We start from the raw sequence: 19,301 nt of genomic DNA on the forward strand, positions 1-19,301 counted from the left end.
GTATATTCATTATTTGCTATATGTTTGTTTACAAAGACCTACGCACAGCTGTCTTATTGAAGCAGGTGCCAAATGATAATATTGCTAATGACTGTCCAAATCATACACATCTTAGCAGTGAGATTACATTCCCATCAATATTCACATCCCTCATCGGTTCTCTTGGTCGGGTGCAGCTCCAAAGAGGATTAAAGGGCCGCCCCTGTATTTATATGAGGTATTCCCGTGCCCCAGGACACTTCAGTCGATATGAAAGTGCGCCACTTTTTCCTGCAGCCCTAAACTGACGACCGGATCCCTTGATTCTGCCCTTGTGCACGTGGACTTAAACTGCTCAAGCTGTAAGACTTTAACGTTTGTAGCCAACTCAAAATCCGTCACAATGAAGTATTTAAAAATCACACTTTTTCGAAGATCGCACGCTGAGGAGCAGCATCTGTGACATGTGGCTGTAGGAACGAGTTAGAACAGAGTGGAACCAGCAGCCTTCAGAGGAACGTTACGGGCGGAGCGCTGACCTTGGTGCTGATTTATCCCTGCTGCACGCCGCGTGCCCGACCGCGTCTGCTGGCTGCCGTGCACGCGCATTTCTGTGTTTTGCGACTTATCGCTGTACAGTTCAGGCGGTGCCAGCCAACGCAGCCAGGTGCGTCGCTCTCAGAGAACAACCGGTAGTTTAGTTGCAGCTCTGCTCAAAAATTGTTCGGAGTTATGGCGGTGATCATTCATCAAAAACAGATGTGAAGCACTAAGTTTATAGGAGACATCAGAAACATAACATTAATAAAGTTGATATTTTCAAATGCTGCTGCCTCTCAACCCGACAATGCTATGCAACTTGTAATGGCTGCAGATAGTAAAAAGCTAAACTTTATGTCCTTTCTTGAGGGGGGGGGGCTTAAACCTAAAGTACCTATTTTTTAAATTAACTAATTCAATCAAATGAGCTGTAACGTCTGATGCTGCGAAGTTTCCAGCCAAAAGTTTCCACAAAAGTAAAGTAGGTTAAAAATGGAAGTCTCCCCCCAAAATAAATAAATAAATATATATTAAAAAGTCTCTCTCTATATCTATCTATCTATCTATCTATCTATCTATCTATCTATCTATCTATCTATCTATCTATCTATCTATCTATCTATCTATCTATCTATCTATCTATCTATCTATCTATCTATCTATCTATATATATACATTTTCTTAAGGAACCATTCCCAGTGTTTGAATAAATAATAGAAGAGACTTAGCAAATGACTTAGCAAATTTACAAAAGCCTGTTGAAATTGTTCATCTTCTGGTTACACGCATTGCAGATTTGTCTGTTTGGTTGGATGATTTTCTTATGTCCATGACAATATTTTGCATCTGTAGCTCAACAGGACTTCATGATCTGTGTAATACTACCTTCTGAAAACCCTCGGCTTTAATGACTCATGTGCCCTTTCTCACTGATGTTAAATCAACACCCCGTAAACAAATCATCCAGTCGAAGTAATTTCCTTCAGAGTAATGTCTATATTTGCCCTCTTCCATCTCCTTCTGTTGCTTTTCAGAAACCTCCCTGGGAACATACAGATACTCACCCCAGAGCGAACGCACACGATCGCACACAGGCACCATGCAGGAGTCAGAGCCCACAGTGTGCCAGCTGCAGCCCAACATCATCTCTGTGCGTCTTTTTAAGAGGAAGGTTGGTGGTTTAGGCTTTCTGGTGAAGCAGAGGGTGTCCAAGCCGCCTGTCATTGTGTCAGACCTCATCCGTGGTGGCGCAGCAGAGGAGTGTGGCCTGGTGCAGGTGGGCGACATTGTCTTGGCTGTCAACAACAAGTCCCTAGTGGATCTGTCCTATGAACGGGCTCTGGAGACACTGAAGAATGTGTCGCCTGAGAGCCACGCAGTGTTGATCCTCCGTGGGCCCGAGGGCTTCACCACCCACCTTGAGACCACCCTGTCTGGAGATGGCCGCCAGTGCACAGTGAGGGTCACGCTGCCCGTCTTCCCACCCTCAAAGCTCGGGCAGCAACAGCAGCAGGTGAACAAGGAGCCCCAGCTTAGGGCCATTGAGAACCTGTCCTCTCCCCAGTCCCTCCTGCAGAGGGGAGGCTTGCAGGAGCAGGATCCCCTGCTGCTGAGGGACGGGGGCCGTGGAGCTGTCTTGTGCAATGGGCTGGAGGAGAACAATGAGCTGCTGAAGGAGATCGAACCAGTGCTGCGCCTCATCAAAAACAGCAAAAAGGAGATCAATGGAGAAGGCCAGAGGAATGCTGGGAGAAGGGACGTGGAGATTCAAGTGGCCTGGTAATTTGTGATGTGATACTACCTTATTGATTTCTCAGTTAAGGTGTCTCTGTGCTTGTCCCCTCACCACCGTGAAGCACAGAGTTGTAGCTCAGGTACAATTAGATTTAGAACTTAGGTCAAGGACTCTTCAACAAGGTGGTTATTGGCTGATACAAGAGCTTGCACCAGGTTTTTGGATCAAAAGAACATCTCCCTATTCACTTTGCAGGCCCTAAACCAACCTCAGCCAGCTGTGTTTCATTAGCTGTTACAGACATGCTCCCACTCAGCTAATATGAGTCAGTGTACAGTGCCAAGTAAATACTGTCTGCACACTGTTCTCTAGAAAACCTCAATTAAAATGACATTGCTCACAATGTTTGTCAAAACCACTTTAGTTGCAATGCTTAAATGACTATAATAACCTCGTCATGCAGATTAATGGAAAGCAACAATGCAACTAGTCAGCTTGCAGGTCTAACATTCCTACAACTACAGCAAGTTAGAATACTTCTCTGAAAACGATTAGCATACGGTATTTTTTTTGCGGTATATTGAACTTGAGGATGTTTTACCATGGTTCACATTATGAATATTTTAAGGCACACAGTTGCATCTTCTTCATTAGTATTTATATCAATTTCTTTTATCACTGTGACATAGCAGACCCCAATTAGCATTCTGCAACACAAGGCTTATCGCACTTGTCATTAGACCATTCTTGAATGATTGCAAGAGAGCATAACTTCTTTCAAACAGTCCCTCTTGGGTATGAAGGTCAGGTGACGTTTGACACTAAGCAAGTACTGTAGCTGAGATACTGGCAAATGTTCTGTACACGGACACGTCTCCTTAACACGTAATGAGGCAATTTCAGAAATGTTGAATGTAAATTGCCTTTAGTTTCTGTTAATGTTAGTTTCAGTTTTTCATAGGGCCTCACTGTCTCAGCCAATATTTCATCCCCGACATTGTCTAAACGCTCTGCACAATGCACTGTTGATATCGGCGTCTCAGTTATCTGCTGTCGTACTCCCACGGCCAACTGAAATCCAATTGAGGCTAAAGTCTCCTTGAATCAATATCTCATTCTTGACCAATCCATGCGCATTCTCCTCTCTTTCATAAATACGCTCTTGAGTGATTCATTGCTTTCGAGGGAGACACGTGCTCAGGAATAAACTCAAAGCAAGAGCAGTGGAGTCATGCTAAAATGGGATTTCTTAATGAGTGCCCAGAAATCGGGTGCTAAGCCTACAGATAATCTCCAAATATGCCCACATTTGGTCAGCAGCAGGAAGTAGTCACCTAACTTAATTTAGCTTCTGTAATAGTGTTGAAGTGATGCTGTCCAAAGAGCTCTGACTGTGAAGAGATCAGCCAGTAATACTGTTGTGTTTTTCTGCACACATCTAGGCAAACATTTGTCTTGATTACTGTCTTGGAATTCTATTGGCATAGCTGTTTTCAGAGCAGAAGCGGTTACAGTTTCACTATCCGGCATGATGGTGATGATGCTCTACGTCAGAGTCAGAGCTAATGACAAACGACACATGCAACTTCCCTTGTGGTTCCTGCATGTGGCCTCCATCCCTGAACTGTGGGGATGAATATCCTCTTTGAAATTGCAGCAACGAAGAGCCCCGCGGCATTACAAGGAGGGAGAAAGGGAAGCCTGAGATGATTTGCACTGATTATAGGCACGTGCTGATGAGAAATATAGGTGGGGGTGAGTGCGAAAGACGGTAGAAGGTGATATGTGTGTGGGCGATTTCGATCAGAGGAATGCAAACTTGCCAAATCACACGCCAATGAGTTTGCTGTATTTATTCATGTCTACTGTGGTTTGCCACAGCAGCAGAATGGGGATCTCCCCTCCCCCATCTCATTTGGTCTCCAAGGATCGTGTAGTTACAGCCTGGAGTGAGATCTCTCACTGTTCATATCCCGTTGTGTTTATCTTCAGGGCTGCTTTTTGCTCAGTGCAGTGTCTTAAATTCAAAGAAATACGGAAAAGCAGTTGGGTTTCTTGATTCACCATGAGTCTGTGCAACCTCATATTTGTTTAAATCAAAAACAAGGTGTTTTATTATTGATTTCTTTGACACGATACACATTTTTCTGACAGCGAAGTTGGAGCAGAGTTATGATTGATATTGCTGAGGCTGAACTGCACTTAGGAGCAAGTTGCCCCACTGCAGCACAGCAACAGGTTCTAAGATTTACACAGGAGAGACTGATAGATGCCAGCCAAGCATCTAACACACACACACACACACACACACACACACACACACACACACACACACACACACACACACACACAAACACAAAGAAAAAAAACCCATGTGGGTGTGCATGCCCTTTAGAACTTTTGCATGAATCACTGATTTAACAATTTTTTGGAGGGTTACATGTCTACAGGATTGAAAGAAGTGAACTAAAAAACTCATTTTTCACCAAATATGAGCTTACACCCCTGACAGAAAACTGTGTATGACTTCTAGGGACCTTGGCGTGAGAAATGGCACGTCTGCCCAGCTGGCGTCAGATAACAACAGAATGCTGGAAAACATGCTCAACAACGCTGACCAAGACAAGGTAGGATTAAGCAAATGTTCAACCGTGAAAATTATTACATTTAATTATAAGAGAAAATGTATGTTGGCATAAGCTCGTTCATCTCTACTCTGCTAGATCAATATCTTAATATCCTTTCCTTGTTTGTCTTTATTTTCAAGTGTTCAGCAGCAGCCTTCCTGCAGCTGTATAATGCATGCGCATCCATGGCTGGTTTAATAATCCCCACTACTAGCCCTTCCATGCTTTTAGAAACTAAGCATGCACATCTGTGTTGCTTCTTTGCACTTAGTAATAAAGCTTTTGCTTAACATCACATCACCTCAGCATTAAGCTTGTGCAGCATTAAATCCAGCTTATGCTTCCACCCAGAAAGGTCTGGTCACAGGTCTTAGTGTCTGTGACGGGGATAGTGTCATAATCTGCACATGGTCTCTGTTATCCACCCACTTGTGACATCACTCAAGCCCCCATCAATGGGACCGGATGGGGAAAAATGATTCCAGGAGGCCTAATGAATGCAAGCAGCTGCTGATCCCTCTCTCTCTCCATCAAATGTGGCCCCTCTTGAAATGATCCAACCCCTCAGACCTGCAGAGAAGAGAGTGTTAATGTGCATGCTTGTGAGAATATGGGTGTCAGAAAGAGGGAGGGGGTGTGTGGATGATGCTTCCTTGGTGGTGGTTATAAGAGATGTGATGTGGTAGGAAAACATGTTTTTCCTGATACATGTGCCAAAATTAAGAGTCCTGACTGAAATGTGGGAAGTGAAATCACTGTCCTGTGGAATATATGTAAGGGGCTGGTTTTGAGGTTGGACCCCACAAGGCACCAGACACAACTACTCAGTTTAAGAAATGTATTTTTAATAAGATAGTTGGCTTAAGCAGGATGGAGATGTAGTAGGCCCTCCAACTCACTAGATGGCGCTGTACTCCGGTCTATGAGAGAGAATACATGGATGAGGAACTTGGCAATGACTTGTTGGATGTGATCGAACGAGACTTACTGGCGTGAGTGGGAAGGAGAGCGCAGTCTGGAGGAGAGGCAGGGGTTTATGGGGGTCCTGGCAGAAGGGGGTAGACCCTTAGATTCAGCGAGGATGAATGGTTTGATGAGAAGGTAGGAATCGATGGAGTCCTGAGGTTGATCCTCCGGGTCATACGTGCATAAGCTTTGCAATTTTTGGAGTCAAAAGGAGAGGGCCCACCGGGACTGATGGTGATTTAGGTGAAGAGGCGCTGCTATGGATCTGTATCCATTTATGAAACAGCGGTAATAGTTGTCGAATCCCAAGAACCTTTGAAGTTGTCGTCAAAAGTCAGGGGTCGGCCAAGTCTTTAACTGCCTGTAGTGTACTGAGATTATGGAACCAAGAAAGTGACAGTGGTGATATGAAATTCACATTTCTCTGCTTTGACCAATAGTTGGTTCTGGAGGAGGTGCTGAAAGGCTGGCCTGATATGGTGGAAGTGATTAGTCTCAGAGTGGCAGAAAATTAGTATATCATCCAGATAAATGAACACAATTGCACAATTGCAACCTGCATTGGCCCTAAGGGTAGGATCAGATACTCGTTGTGGCCTGCTGACGTGTTGAAGACAGTCTTCCACTTGTCGCCCTCCCTGATCCTCACCGGGTGATAAGCATTATGTAAGTCCAATTTAGTGTAGATGACTGATGATTGGAGAAGTTCAAAAACAGAACAGATGAGTGGGAGTGGATACCAGTTTTTAACTGTGATCTGCTTAAGGCCCCAGTAATCGATACATGGTCTTCAGCCACCATCCTTTTTGCCCACAAAAAAAAAAAAATCCATTCCAGCCGAGATGGATGATGGCCGGATAATGCCAGCAGCTAATGACTCTGTGATATACTTCTGCATAGCTTACTTTTCTGGGCCGGACAAAGAAAACTAGGGGCAATGTGCCCGGCAGCAGATCAATGCCACAATTATATGATATGTGAGGAGGTAATGAAGTGGCCCATGACTTGTTACAGACTACTTTGAGATCAAGATACTGTGAGGGAGCCTTGGATATCTCCAGGTAGTTGTTGTCTGAATCTGTAGATGGGTAAAATGGAGTCTGAGCCAAACGCAAGCATGAAACCAGGCATTGTGTGCCAACCCAGGATCTTGCCTGGTTCACCAGTCTACCTAAGAGTTATAGAGTTCCAACCAAGGGATGCTAAGAACCAGAGGGTGAAGAGGTCAGTCGATGACATAAAAAGCAATATTTTCTACATGCTTGTCAATGGCTATATGAAGTGGCTCGGTTTGTACTGAATTCTATGCAAAAGGTGATTGTTGAAAGAACGGTCCTGAAGTGGCTGAGGAAGTCGGCTATGTTGGAGTTTAAGCCAATGAATGAAATTTCAGTCTATGAAGTATGCATCAGACTCCAGAGTCGATAACAGCACCAACTAAAAACTGGGATAGGGAGCGTAAGTCCCAAGACCCGGTCAGTGAGAGGCTCAGTAGTGTGCCCCCTGCCTCTACTGATCCGGTTCTTTTGATGGACAGAAACAAACTCTATGACCCGGTGCTCCACAGTAAAAACACAGGCCCTGTTTAAGTCGTCTCTCCCTCTCCTCGGGGGAAAGACGGGACAAGTTGCATGGCTGGGCGTGGGCCCTGGACTGGTCAGGCTAAATGCAGCTCCCAACTCTGGGCTAGTGTGGTCAAATATTCGAGAGACCTCATCCCCGAAAGTTTTTAAGGTGGAGCAACAAGCCTCTGGAGGCACTGTGGGTTGGTTAAATGAAGCAGACCAATTAGTGAGCTGATCAAGCATTGCGACTATCTCCTCTGGATATGACTCATGCTTTTATAGTGCCTCTCCACTTAATCCATTAGGCCAACTAGCTGAGAAGGTGTCAGCTGGGTTCATAGTGGGCAGATGTACTGTAAGGGGGCTGGTTTTGAGGTTGGACCGAATAAGTTGTAGGCCCATTTGCTAGATGGCGCTGTACTCGAATCTGTGAGAGAGAATACATGGATGAGTAATTCAGCAAGGACTTATGGGATATGGAGTACAGAACGAACAAGACTTAGAGTGAGTGGGGAGTGGGGAGGAGAGGCAGGGGTTCATGGGAAAGAGTGGAGTATGGTCCTGGCAGTAAGGGTAGACACTTAGATGCAGCGAGGATGAGTGGTTTGATGAAAAGGTAGGAAACGGTGGAAAGGGATCCACCGGGGAGATGTAGTGGTTTGGATCCATAACACAGACGCAGGCCTGGTAGTAATGCGTGGGACGTAAGCGCGGTGAATCTCCAATCCCTGCTGTGAATAGACTCCAAAATCCCTTCAGTCACACAACATCAACAACGCGTTGTGCATAAAGACAAGAATAGTCCTTTAACCCTTAGTGCCATGATCTGGTCCTTTATATTCACTTTCTGTTCCGGACTTTTATTTTGTACCCCGTGTCCTCACTTCCTGCTCCCGGTTCACTCCCGCAGCTTCACCAGGCATCACCGTTCAATTGTTTACACCTGTTTCTCTGCCTATTTAGATTTCGGCTCTCCCCTCAGTTCCCGGTCAGGTCATTATCTTTGCCACTGATGCAACACCCTGCCTTCTGGTATTTGGACTCTGTCACCTGTTTATCTTGGTCTGAGGTTTGGGTTGGGTTGTTTTAATTTTAGCTCTGTCGCACTTTTTAATTTGTTAGCTAAATGTCACCTGGTAATTTTGTCACATAATTTCTTAGTTTTCATATATGTGCCATCACTTGTATCCTGACTCTGTCTTCATCAGCCCTGGTCCACAGTCATACGTTGTTCATGTTCTGGTACTTTAGTTTCTTGTTAGATCCCTGGTTCAAGTATTGAGTTAGTGTTCTGTATTCACTGCTTATCATCCTAGTCTGTTTTTTTGTTATTCCTCCCTTTTTGTGACGTTTAATGAAGTTGACTTATATTTTACGTCCCTCTCGCTGTTACTTTGGGGTCCAGACACAAAATCCTGACACTGGGCTCCTTAAAATCCCTTTGGTTGACAATATTGGCATACGTGGGATGTGACATTAACTTGGTTTCTTACTACAGCAGAGGTTAATACTTAATTACATCAACCGCTAAGTACACGAGCACGTGGTGGACGCTTTTTATGACGAACCAGGCAGACACACACATGGCTTGGCTAAACTTATACATGGTGTCATTAACACCAACGTAGCATGGTTAATATACTCCTTTAAAATAACATGGTTACGAGGAATTGAAATAAACTTAATTCTTCATGGGCAGGTAGCAACCCTCACACTAGCCTCATTCATATAGTCGACAGCGGAGGGTCAATAGAGAGAGACAGAGTCAGGTCATAAAAGTTAACGTGGTCCGAACCGTGGATAGAATGAAAGCTGGAAAGTCGTGGTGAGAATGCAAACAATGTGGCACCTTGGTAAAGGAACTGAGGATGTATATTAACAGAAGAGTGAGAGCAGGTGAAATCGATTACCGGTAATGTGATGAACGTGATGTGACTGCAAAATAAAAGCTTGAAGGAGGAAGTAAACTTAGCCATCCTGACAATATAAACTCCAAACTTTGTCCACCTGTAAAATCGAATGCAATCCAACAAAGCAGCTCTGTCCTGAAGTGAACTTTTACGAGCTGATGATTTCTCAACTGCGTTATATTTTGAAAGGTGATTTTCCCCATTATTTTAAATTGGGTGGTCAAACTATTATAAACAATACAACCCTACGACCCTGTATGAGCCAACCAGGGTTTCCTGGAAGCTTATGTATAAGTGTACTGATTATGTCATTATTGATGTCTTTAAGTTTATTTAACTAGTTGTCATACAAACTGTATATCGGAGAACACACAGCTATTGGGGCTATGAGATACACCTTTTAGAGATTTAAGTTCAGCTATTAAAGCTGGCAGAAGGGACCACAAGGTAGTGGGGACTGCAACAACGTATAGGTCAAAGGTTCAGTGTGTAGCTGTAGAGGCGCGTTTTCGGTTGAATTGATTTGTGAACGTTTTTGATAAACAATCTCTGAAGTAAATAAGTTGGCCCACAGGATATGAGTAAGACCACCTCCACAGGTCAACTATGACCTATGAATAATAAACGCATAGTAGAATTATCACCTTTCTAACTGTTTCAACTTCTGAAATCTGTGAAATTATAACCCTGCGAGCATAATTCATTGCAGAGAGATGCTGTATGAGATTGTACAGGTGTACCTAATAAAGTGGATGGTGAGTGTATATGCATATGTACCAACTCATGTAGTGGGAAGTTCTCCTGCATGCATTGTGCTAGACGCTGCATTCATGTCCCATTGCTAAAAACGTAAACGTAAAAAGTATTTTAAAGTGGCATGTTTTTCACCAGTGCTGCAGCTTGAGCTTTTCTTTGATAAGGCTGTTGGAAAAGAGAAGGTGGAAGAATGTTCTGTCAAAATCCACCAGCGGTGAATTCTGCACACAGCTTTGAGGATTAAAGCAGAGAACATGCCCCTGTGCCCCCTGTCCCACCCAGTGTGGCTTAATGATCATCAAGATGGCAATTGTCAAACCACAGATTTACTCACCACTGTATAAATAGTTGATGGATAGCATGTTTTTTCACTTCTCAGTCTGCCGTGCTGACTTGTTGTTTTGTTTTTTTTTTCATCTACACTTGTGCTGCAACATTTATCTTTTTTTTTTCTTTTTCTTTCAAGTTTTAATTCACGGAAATGAGGAACTTTTACTGCATAACTGCATTTACGAGAACAACTTGGGTGATTACACGCTATTATTAAATTATCTACATCAGATCAGTCATCTTCATTTCTAGCTCGATGCCTGCTCCCGTCTGTTGAAATGACGCTGGTCCCTGGTGATTGACGCATGTTGGGATTTTTAAATGTACTGTATGTGCAGTCCAGCAGCTTATTATTTTATTTATTTATTATTTCTAAACAAATGGTTTACAAAAGCAGCCCACAGTATCATTTTAAAAAGTGTAATTTTCCGATCTTCCAGATTGCATTAGCAATAATTAACTTTACTAACATATGTATTTGTCGAGGGGTGTAACTATCCTTCATGTTTCATGATGTATGAATCTTTGATCCAAATGTTAAACTTGATTTGGTTCATTACAGTGGTCATTCATTAGTCGACCCCACTTTCAGGAAACATTTTCATGTGTTCCATCCTCCCATTGTGACTCTGACATTTAAAATGTACATCAGTAGATATATGAAAGTAAAGAAAAAGTAAACTGACATTTACAGGTTCATATAAACGGGCTTCTCTGAAACCTGCATCTGGCATTAAGAGAATAGTTACTTTCTTAAATGTAAATGCCAAAGCTATAGCTTCTGGTCAGCGAGCGACAACCCTAATATTCCCATACTACGTCACCACTCGGCTTTTTATGTCAACAAGCCTTAATCCTCTGCATGAGATTTTCTTTGACTGTTTGTCTGAATATCTCCTTATGGTACAATGAACTTTCTTCCTGTCCGTAACCTCCATGATAACATATCTGAGCTGCACAGCGCTGCTGTCGGTGCACGAAGCCACAGGAACTAAGCTCTTTCCTCTTAGTGTGTGCAAAATCAAATTCAATTCAGACCTCCTCGTTGTTCTTTGCTGTTTGAGAGGACAAGCAATGACAATGAGGCTCAACCAGTGTGACGCTGTTGGAATTCATCTCCCTGGGCATGATGATTGTGTCGGTACTGTTTAGAAGCTGCTCCGCTGTATGCTCAACAATGCTGTTGGCGATGATGAAAGAGCTTCCAAGGTGTGGGATTGATTGCCCTCAAAAAAGAAGCGGGTTCTCTAGGAAGGTTTTCAGTGGGCTTTGGGGTTAAATTGCAGGCATTCATCAGTCAATAGCTACAATATTGGAAAACCCAGTGAGCCAGGAGTTAGCTTGCCATCAACCTGCTGTTAAATGCTGATTGCCTTTATTCTGGAGTGGGAAATAAAACAGAACTTGAAGAAGGAGGAAATGTAAGTGCTTTCTGGGCAAGTCTATGTGAGAGTGACATAAGCACAATGACGAACTAATTTTGCTTGAGAAGAAAAGGCAGTGAGTTCACGGAGAAAACTCACTGTCTAACAATGGCTGTGAATCTCCTGTTAAAAACGCTTCCAGATATTAGTCATGTTATTCCCATCTTTAACTTGCCAATCAATGTTCAATTGTTGCAGTCAAATCCACTTTCCAACAGCGGGAGGGCTGTGCCACTTTGCAGCTTCCCTCAGTATGACTCCAAGTCATAAACGGCGTAAACAGCTTGCAGCAAAGGTGGCTCAGGGTTCAGAATGAATTAGTCAAATATAGTACAAAAACATGAAGTGATAACTGAAGTGTTTGTGTCTTCTCTCAAAGACTCCGGCCCAGGGAAGGACCTCGCCCACTAAGATGCTCCAGAACGGCAGCCCCTCAAAATGCCCCCGCTTCATGAAGATCAGGAACTGGGAGACTGGCACCATCTACAATGACATACTCCACCACAGCTCAAGCAAGGTAGGGACTATGGACGTAAGTTAAATCAATGGTTGGATAAAGCAGTCTGCTGCAACCTTGACGTGTCACTGAGGCAATTATCATGTCATCATATCATATCATATCAAAGAGTTGGATGTCATCATTCGAAGCATCACATAATACGTACCTGGAGTTTCTATGTCAGTCTTGAATCTGAATAAAGACTGAGGTGCTATTGTTTCCTCATGCCCTGACGCGTTTCACTAAATTAAAAAGCTCCTGGCACCAAGTGACCAAAAGAATTGGAACACCTGTGTGATGCAATTGTAACGCAATCCAACGCCTCAGAGCTGAAAGAAAATCTTGTTGCAATCTTTTTCCCAATACACTTAAAACGGAAAAATATTATAATAGTAATATACAGTATAACGGGTGTGATGAAAATCAAAAGCTGAACTAGTAACAGCAATACATAACGGGCTGAAAGCTCTCTGTTTCAGCCTTCGTATAAAGTCAGACACGCCAAGCTTTGACACCAAGGCACCAAATGTCTGTGCATTTAACAGTGTCTTTATGGCACTGATGAACATCAAATACAGTATCTTGGCTGACTGAACAAACATTTAGCCTGCAGACACATAATTTGCAAGTCAAGTAGATTGAAGAATAATAGCACAGCGTGGTGTGCCTATTCTCTGCTTCTCACTAACTATTCATACATTAGAGAGTGCCTGCCTGAACTGTTGGTGATTCATCTCATTACTATTTAGCCAGAAAGCGAGTGGTTAGGGGGAGAAAAAAAAACAACTCCCCAATTCTCACAAAAATAAAATCAGCATCCTCAGTAAACTGCACTGGGAAATAAAAAGTGACTTTTGGGAAATATGTTTATAATAAAAGTGGTGCATCGGATGTGTACAACGGCATAACTCTCCCAACAAATATGATTCATTCATCCGTTCATTCAGGAATTCAGCAGCAGAAGCAGTTAGGCCATTGCAGAATGTCAGTCGTTCTCAGACAGACAAAGTGGTGCTTTGAGCTATTTGCTAACACTGGCAGGCTCGTACTTCTGAAACTGTGACCCAGTGATGCTAAAAGTCTGATAAGTATGCGCAACTCTGGCATTCCCAACCGTGCAGCCGTTCTTCTGCACCAAATCGCACATTAAACCATTTGCTGGGTGTTTAGGCATTTCACTCAGAACCCCAGATGTCCCGGGTAATGGGATTGAGTTGTCATTCATGTCATGATGTTCAAAATGTTCTTAAAATGCCACGTTCTTATTTTAAGCAGCAGAGCAGGAAAAACTGTAGTTTCAACTTGTGTTTCACAGAATAGTGTGGTTGTCAAACGGGGATTGTTATGAATCCTATATGTCTATGATTCTGGCAACACGGTGTGAATGAAGGTTGTTCGGAAATATCCTGTTGGAACCATGAATGCCTGTACCAAAGTTCACATGCTGAGATATTTTACTTAAAAATGCTTGTTAGAGCCCGAGCTTTAGATTAAACGTATTCTTACTATGGCCTAGAGAGTTTTTGCACGTATACATATGTGATTTTGGGGGCGCAAACACTGTGGTATTTGGGAAATGGCGCTGGTCTTTTCTGTTGAGGTGTCGAAAAGCTAACCCGAAATAAGTACAACTAAAGACATAAAGTTTGCTAGGAAGATATATTTTTATAGCCCCTCATCTACCCCCATCGATTTTTGTTTTGTTTTTTTTCCCCGTATCATCATGCAGCCTTGGTTTCCACTCCTGGTTAGTAAGCCAGTGCAAGCACAAGGTGAGCCCCACTGCTTAAGTAGTCCCCCTCCAAAGCACAGCAGGCATTCAGCAAACGGCAGACGAATAACTTCGGTGAGTTATCGGACGGGCTGTTGTGTGCATCCCAATGAATGGCCTGTAATAGCATCTTTAGATTTATTATACCACAGACGCTGCTGTATTTGAGGATGATCCGTCTTTTTCGAAAAGGACAGCTGGCTGGCATGAATGCCCAAAGCGGCATGAGGAGCGGACGTGCTGGAGGACGAGTGATCCCTTTGTTTTATTTTTAACACTCCCTCCTCCTTTACTTCAGCACCTCTTACTCTTCTTTTTTTCCAGTCTCATCTCTGTTGTATCTCCTTTTGACAATAGCTTTTTTTGTGTTTGTTTCTTTTGTTTTTTTTCCTTTCTTTGCAATTCTCCCCTTTTATTAATTGGCTTTCTTGAGCCCTTTCTCACATTCTCACTTAACTTCTTTCACCACTTTTCCTCTGTTCTGAATGCCCGGGAGCTGTGTTGTGTTTGTTGTCTTGTTAAACAGATTTTTTTTTTCCTTCTCTCTTTCCGTTTTTCTCGAGTGAGGTTTGGATTTGTTGGAAGGGACATGAAGGGAAGTTTATTTTGGACGGACTGACGGTACACGCCTGAGTGTTTGGACAGTGCGAGTGGGTGGTTCAGTGTAAGAAGCCAATTTTAGCAGCGCTGGGGTCATTGTCAAATTTCCTCTTTGACTGCACACCCCTGCTATCGTTTTTGTAGTCCGCTCTTGCTCATTCATTCGATATCTCTAAGCTTGTGAAGGCATTTATGACAAACCAAAGTGACAGCTGACTTCTCTAATCACATTAAACTGACCACACACGGTTCCGTTCAGCTATGAGCAATTTTCTACCGCATCAGTCCGTTTTCTTCGTTTCTGTCTTTGCTCCGTGCTCTGCTCTGTCTCGAAAGAAACTAACCTTTATATATGTGACTTTATAAAAATGCCTTTTTTATGCTCGTGTGTGTATTTGCTATTGTGTAATTATTTGTTTTTGTTGTCTTGGACCATGTATGAGTCCATAATAAAGTAAAGTTCATATAAATTTAAGATATACAGTGGCAAAAAAATAAAACCACGATTCTGGTCATCAAATCACATTTAAAGACTCAAATGTCAACAAACACAATATTTCTATGCTAATGAATTACAGTCATTTGGTTTCATGTCTTTATTGAACAACTATCAGACAAAGGGATGGTGGATAAATGAATGTTAACAACTTGCTGAACAACCTTTGGCGGTAACCTTAAGCAAGTGCGTCCTGTAGTTTAGACCTGCACAACATTCATTTTTAACTCAATTTTAGACCATTCATCTTTACAGAACTGCTTCATCTTGGTCATATTCTTAGGACTTTTGGTGTGAATGGCAAACCCTGAATTATTATTTTTTCCCTCCACAATAGCCAGCATTCCAGGGCCAGATGCAGCAAAGTAGCCCCAAACCATGATGCACCTTCAATCATGCTTCATTGCTAGGATAATGTTTTCATTACAGTACAGGTTCTCTTTTTCTGCCATATCTAGTTGTTTGTGTTATTCTCAAACAATTCTTCCTTAGTTTCCTTGTGGCCACCTGATAATTTACATGTATTGTTGTGGAGTGTGAAGGTAAACTTTGACCAACTTCAGGTGTACTGCAATGTGATTTTTGGAGATATTTTTAGTAGCTTCCTCTGTGGTATCCAATGTACTTCATCATTAGTATGATGTTTGCACGTTGGATGCACGCGATATTGCCGTTTGGTGTTTTGCATATAGTTGAGTTCTGAGCAGAGATTTTAAGTCCACTGAATCCTTCAAGTCTTCAGTACCTAACCTAAGCTGAAGCCTTTATTTTCATCTCATTGATCGGACACCAGGCTTGCTGACGCCAGACTCCATCAGAAGCAGAGTGTGTTTTCCACCATCACTTTTTATAACCTATGGATATTGTGTTTGTTAATATTTGACTTTGGTGAAGATCAGATTACATTTCATGACCATTTTATGTGGTAAACCAGGAAATTGCAAACAGTACTTTTTCTTGCTATTGTAATTGTTGGTTCCAAAAGGCAATTAAGGTGCAACAACTGGAATTAAAAGAGGAAAAAAAAGGTTTACAAAAAATGTGATTATTTAATTTGCATTAGGTATGTTTCAGGCATCCCTAGGTCTGTTTCATATCAAGCAGAGCCAAGACTCAGCCGGTTAATCTAAAATGAATAGAGTCAGGAGGTAATGTGATCTTTCTTTAGTAAATTAAAAGGATGCCGTACTTCTTCTTCTCCAGCATTCTGTCACAGCACAGATATGGATCCAGTAGTATTACTGTCTCTTGTGAGAAAGGCACTGAAATATATTTTGAACTTGTAAAATACAGCCCATTTAATGTACCTTTTTTTTTTTTTTGCTGCACCATAAAACATAAATAATTGAATAGTAGTAATCAATGGTAGCTTTTGTTATAGCATGTTACTAGAGGAGGTCACCGTATGCCTTGATAACCTGTCGTCTTCTTCTTCTGTTTTCATTCTTCTCATGGCACTGAGGGTGAAAAAAAAACAAAAACAAACACCCTCAAAATTCATCCGCGAACAAACCTCCCTGCCATGTTATTTATCTTTTCAGATGCCAATATGCACTGAAAACGTGTGCATCGGCTCGGTGATGGTGCCCAGCCTGCACACTCGCAAACCAGAAGAGGCCAGAACCAAAGAGGAGCTTCTTCCACTGGCCACTGACTTCATAGACCAGTACTACACCTCCATCAAGAGGCAAGTGCCATAGCATATATAGCAGCAGTACAACATGCTAACATGCATGTTAGTTCGTAGTCCAAGACCTTACATGAAGCGGTACCTTTGGTCCAGTATTTTTTTGTTTAGACCAATACTTACATTTGTGGATTTGTGTACTTATACTACCTTTAGGCCCCTCTTTCAATTTAACTGAGATGGCCATGACATTAAAACCATCTTATTACAGTGCTCTCCACTAGAACTCCACCACCCACTATGACCTCAATAATATACAAGTAATAGAATTGTCACCTTTCTGACAGTTTCCGCGTAAAAACTGAAAAAAATATAATCTTGTACGTGAGACATTTCTCACACCCACAAATCTCAGATCCACATATACTATGGTCTCTTACTCATCTTACTTGTCAATTTGTACCTGCATTGCCTACAGGTATGGCTCTAAGGCCCACGTCGACAGACTGGAAGAGGTGACAAAGGAGATTGAAGCTTCAGGGACATATCAGCTGAAAGACACGGAACTGATTTATGGAGCCAAGCATGCCTGGAGGAACGCTGCCCGATGTGTCGGGAGGATCCAGTGGTCCAAACTACAGGTAAAATGATATCGTGGGGCTAATGAGGTTATGTTCTGTCTATATGTGGTTTTGACAGCTTCATGCAAGTACGTACGTGGTGAATAACATTCAATTCTATATGTATTATAACATCCAACTTATTCAGAAATAGTAAAATGCTGAATGTGATGTTAACATTCTCAACAAAAAAATCTAAGATTTTAAAACACAGCCCTGCTCCTTGTACTTCTTTGCTTTCCAGGTTTTCGATGCTAGAGACTGCACAACAGCTCATGGAATGTACAACTACATCTGTAACCACATCAAGTATGCCACCAACAAAGGCAACCTGAGGTAAAGGAAAAACCCTTCTGTTGTCTCGTATTTCCTTTTGTTTAACTCTGCTTGTGTTCCTCTTATTGCACTTGTTTCACTTCCCATCTGTCGCTCCATGTTTCTCATCACCCCTCTCCATCGCCGACTACCCTGAATTGACCCACTGTCCCATCTGTCAGTGTGCGCGCTGTCTCTTAACATTGTTTCTCACACTGTCTGCCGCCTGTCTATCTGTCAGCGCCTCAGCACCAATCATTGCCCTGTTGGTGAGGCGGCAGACCTTCCTAGCAAGCAGTCATTTGTCAGACCTGCACAGCTCTCGTTCACTTTCTGCCAAGTCCTAATCACATGTGACACCTCATATTTACTTCTGGGATGATGGATGGGTTCTGACTCATTACTACACCTAGCCTGGCCTTGGGAAGGACAGGCGAGATACACATGTTGACAAGAGGCAGCATAACATTGTGGCTGCGGCTCTGTCAGTCTGGCTCGCTTTCATATAAATAAACAGGGACACACAATAAACATGTGGTGCTGTTGCAAAATGTTGCAGTAGTTTTACAATAACTTGTTTTGTAGAAATCACGAAAATCCATTAATGCTAAAAATGATGCAAAACTCAATTTTCAATAGCAAATATGGAGTTGTAGACATTTAGACACTGCTAGTGAAAGGATTACAGTGCAGCTCGGTTTGAATCCAAAAAAAAATATGAATGGTAAATGGTCTGCACTTACATAGCGAATATAGTGTTGTGCGCTGGAGAAAAGCTTGGTGATGTATTTCAATATTGATGGCTTTGCTTTGAAACCCACATCGGTCTGCGTTTTGCTATGTGTACATTCTCAAAAGAAAACAAATGATGCCACCACTGAAAGGGACCCTTCACAACCTGAAAAAGGTAAAGCCTATTAACCGTGAGCAATGCACAAAGCCTCAGCTATGGCCTTTATCCTGTCATCTGTCACTCATCCATCCTTGTTACACACTATGTTTGGAAAATATCATTTAAGATGGATATTAGAAAATACTAGATGGATGTTTTTATTAGTAATAAAATGTTCATTTTGACTCAATAAGCACAGCGCAGCGCTTTTTGGAAAAGGACTTTCCGTTTAGGCCACTTTCGGTTACCAAGCTGAGAAATTGTCCCCTCGTGATGTAGACCACAGTACAGCTAGCCGACATCTCCGACAGCTGCTGTCCCTCCTCTGCAACTTACAACAGGCTTAGCGGTGTCGACCTTTTTAACCAAGCCATGCCATTAAAGCGACACTGGTACTGTATGTGGAATAGACCAAAGTTAGCTGAGCTCTAGCCCTGCTACAAGCCCTTTGACATGGCATAATGAAAATGCCTTGGGCCAGATTACTTTTACAGCTCCACCATCTGTTAGCGTTTTTGCCAATTAATGCACTTCAATATTCACACACAGGACACCCCAAATGTTTGTACTTTTTCCCACATACCAGTGCAAATATTGTGAACGTCTACATTCGGCTTTATTTACAATGACAATATTTTATTTATTTTGT

At 42.4% G+C, this 19,301-nt stretch overlaps 1 protein-coding gene across 2 annotated transcripts in view; it reads left to right on the forward strand.

The window, feature by feature from the left end:
• Nucleotides 1-19,301, forward strand: part of nos1 (nitric oxide synthase 1 (neuronal)) — a 40,126-nt gene that overhangs the window by 1,365 nt on the left and 19,460 nt on the right. For both annotated transcript variants that reach the window (XM_067522008.1, XM_067522007.1), the window contains exons 2-7: nucleotides 1,554-2,298; nucleotides 4,788-4,881; nucleotides 12,212-12,349; nucleotides 16,740-16,885; nucleotides 17,304-17,466; nucleotides 17,690-17,781. In XM_067522008.1, coding sequence (XP_067378109.1) covers nucleotides 1,619-2,298; nucleotides 4,788-4,881; nucleotides 12,212-12,349; nucleotides 16,740-16,885; nucleotides 17,304-17,466; nucleotides 17,690-17,781 — 1,313 coding nt within the window. In that variant the 5' untranslated portion in view covers nucleotides 1,554-1,618. The remainder of the gene's footprint in view (nucleotides 1-1,553; nucleotides 2,299-4,787; nucleotides 4,882-12,211; nucleotides 12,350-16,739; nucleotides 16,886-17,303; nucleotides 17,467-17,689; nucleotides 17,782-19,301) is intronic.

The sequence above is a fragment of the Channa argus genome, chromosome 11 (genome assembly GCF_033026475.1).
Source record: "Channa argus isolate prfri chromosome 11, Channa argus male v1.0, whole genome shotgun sequence".
Classification (NCBI taxonomy): domain Eukaryota; kingdom Metazoa; phylum Chordata; class Actinopteri; order Anabantiformes; family Channidae; genus Channa; species Channa argus.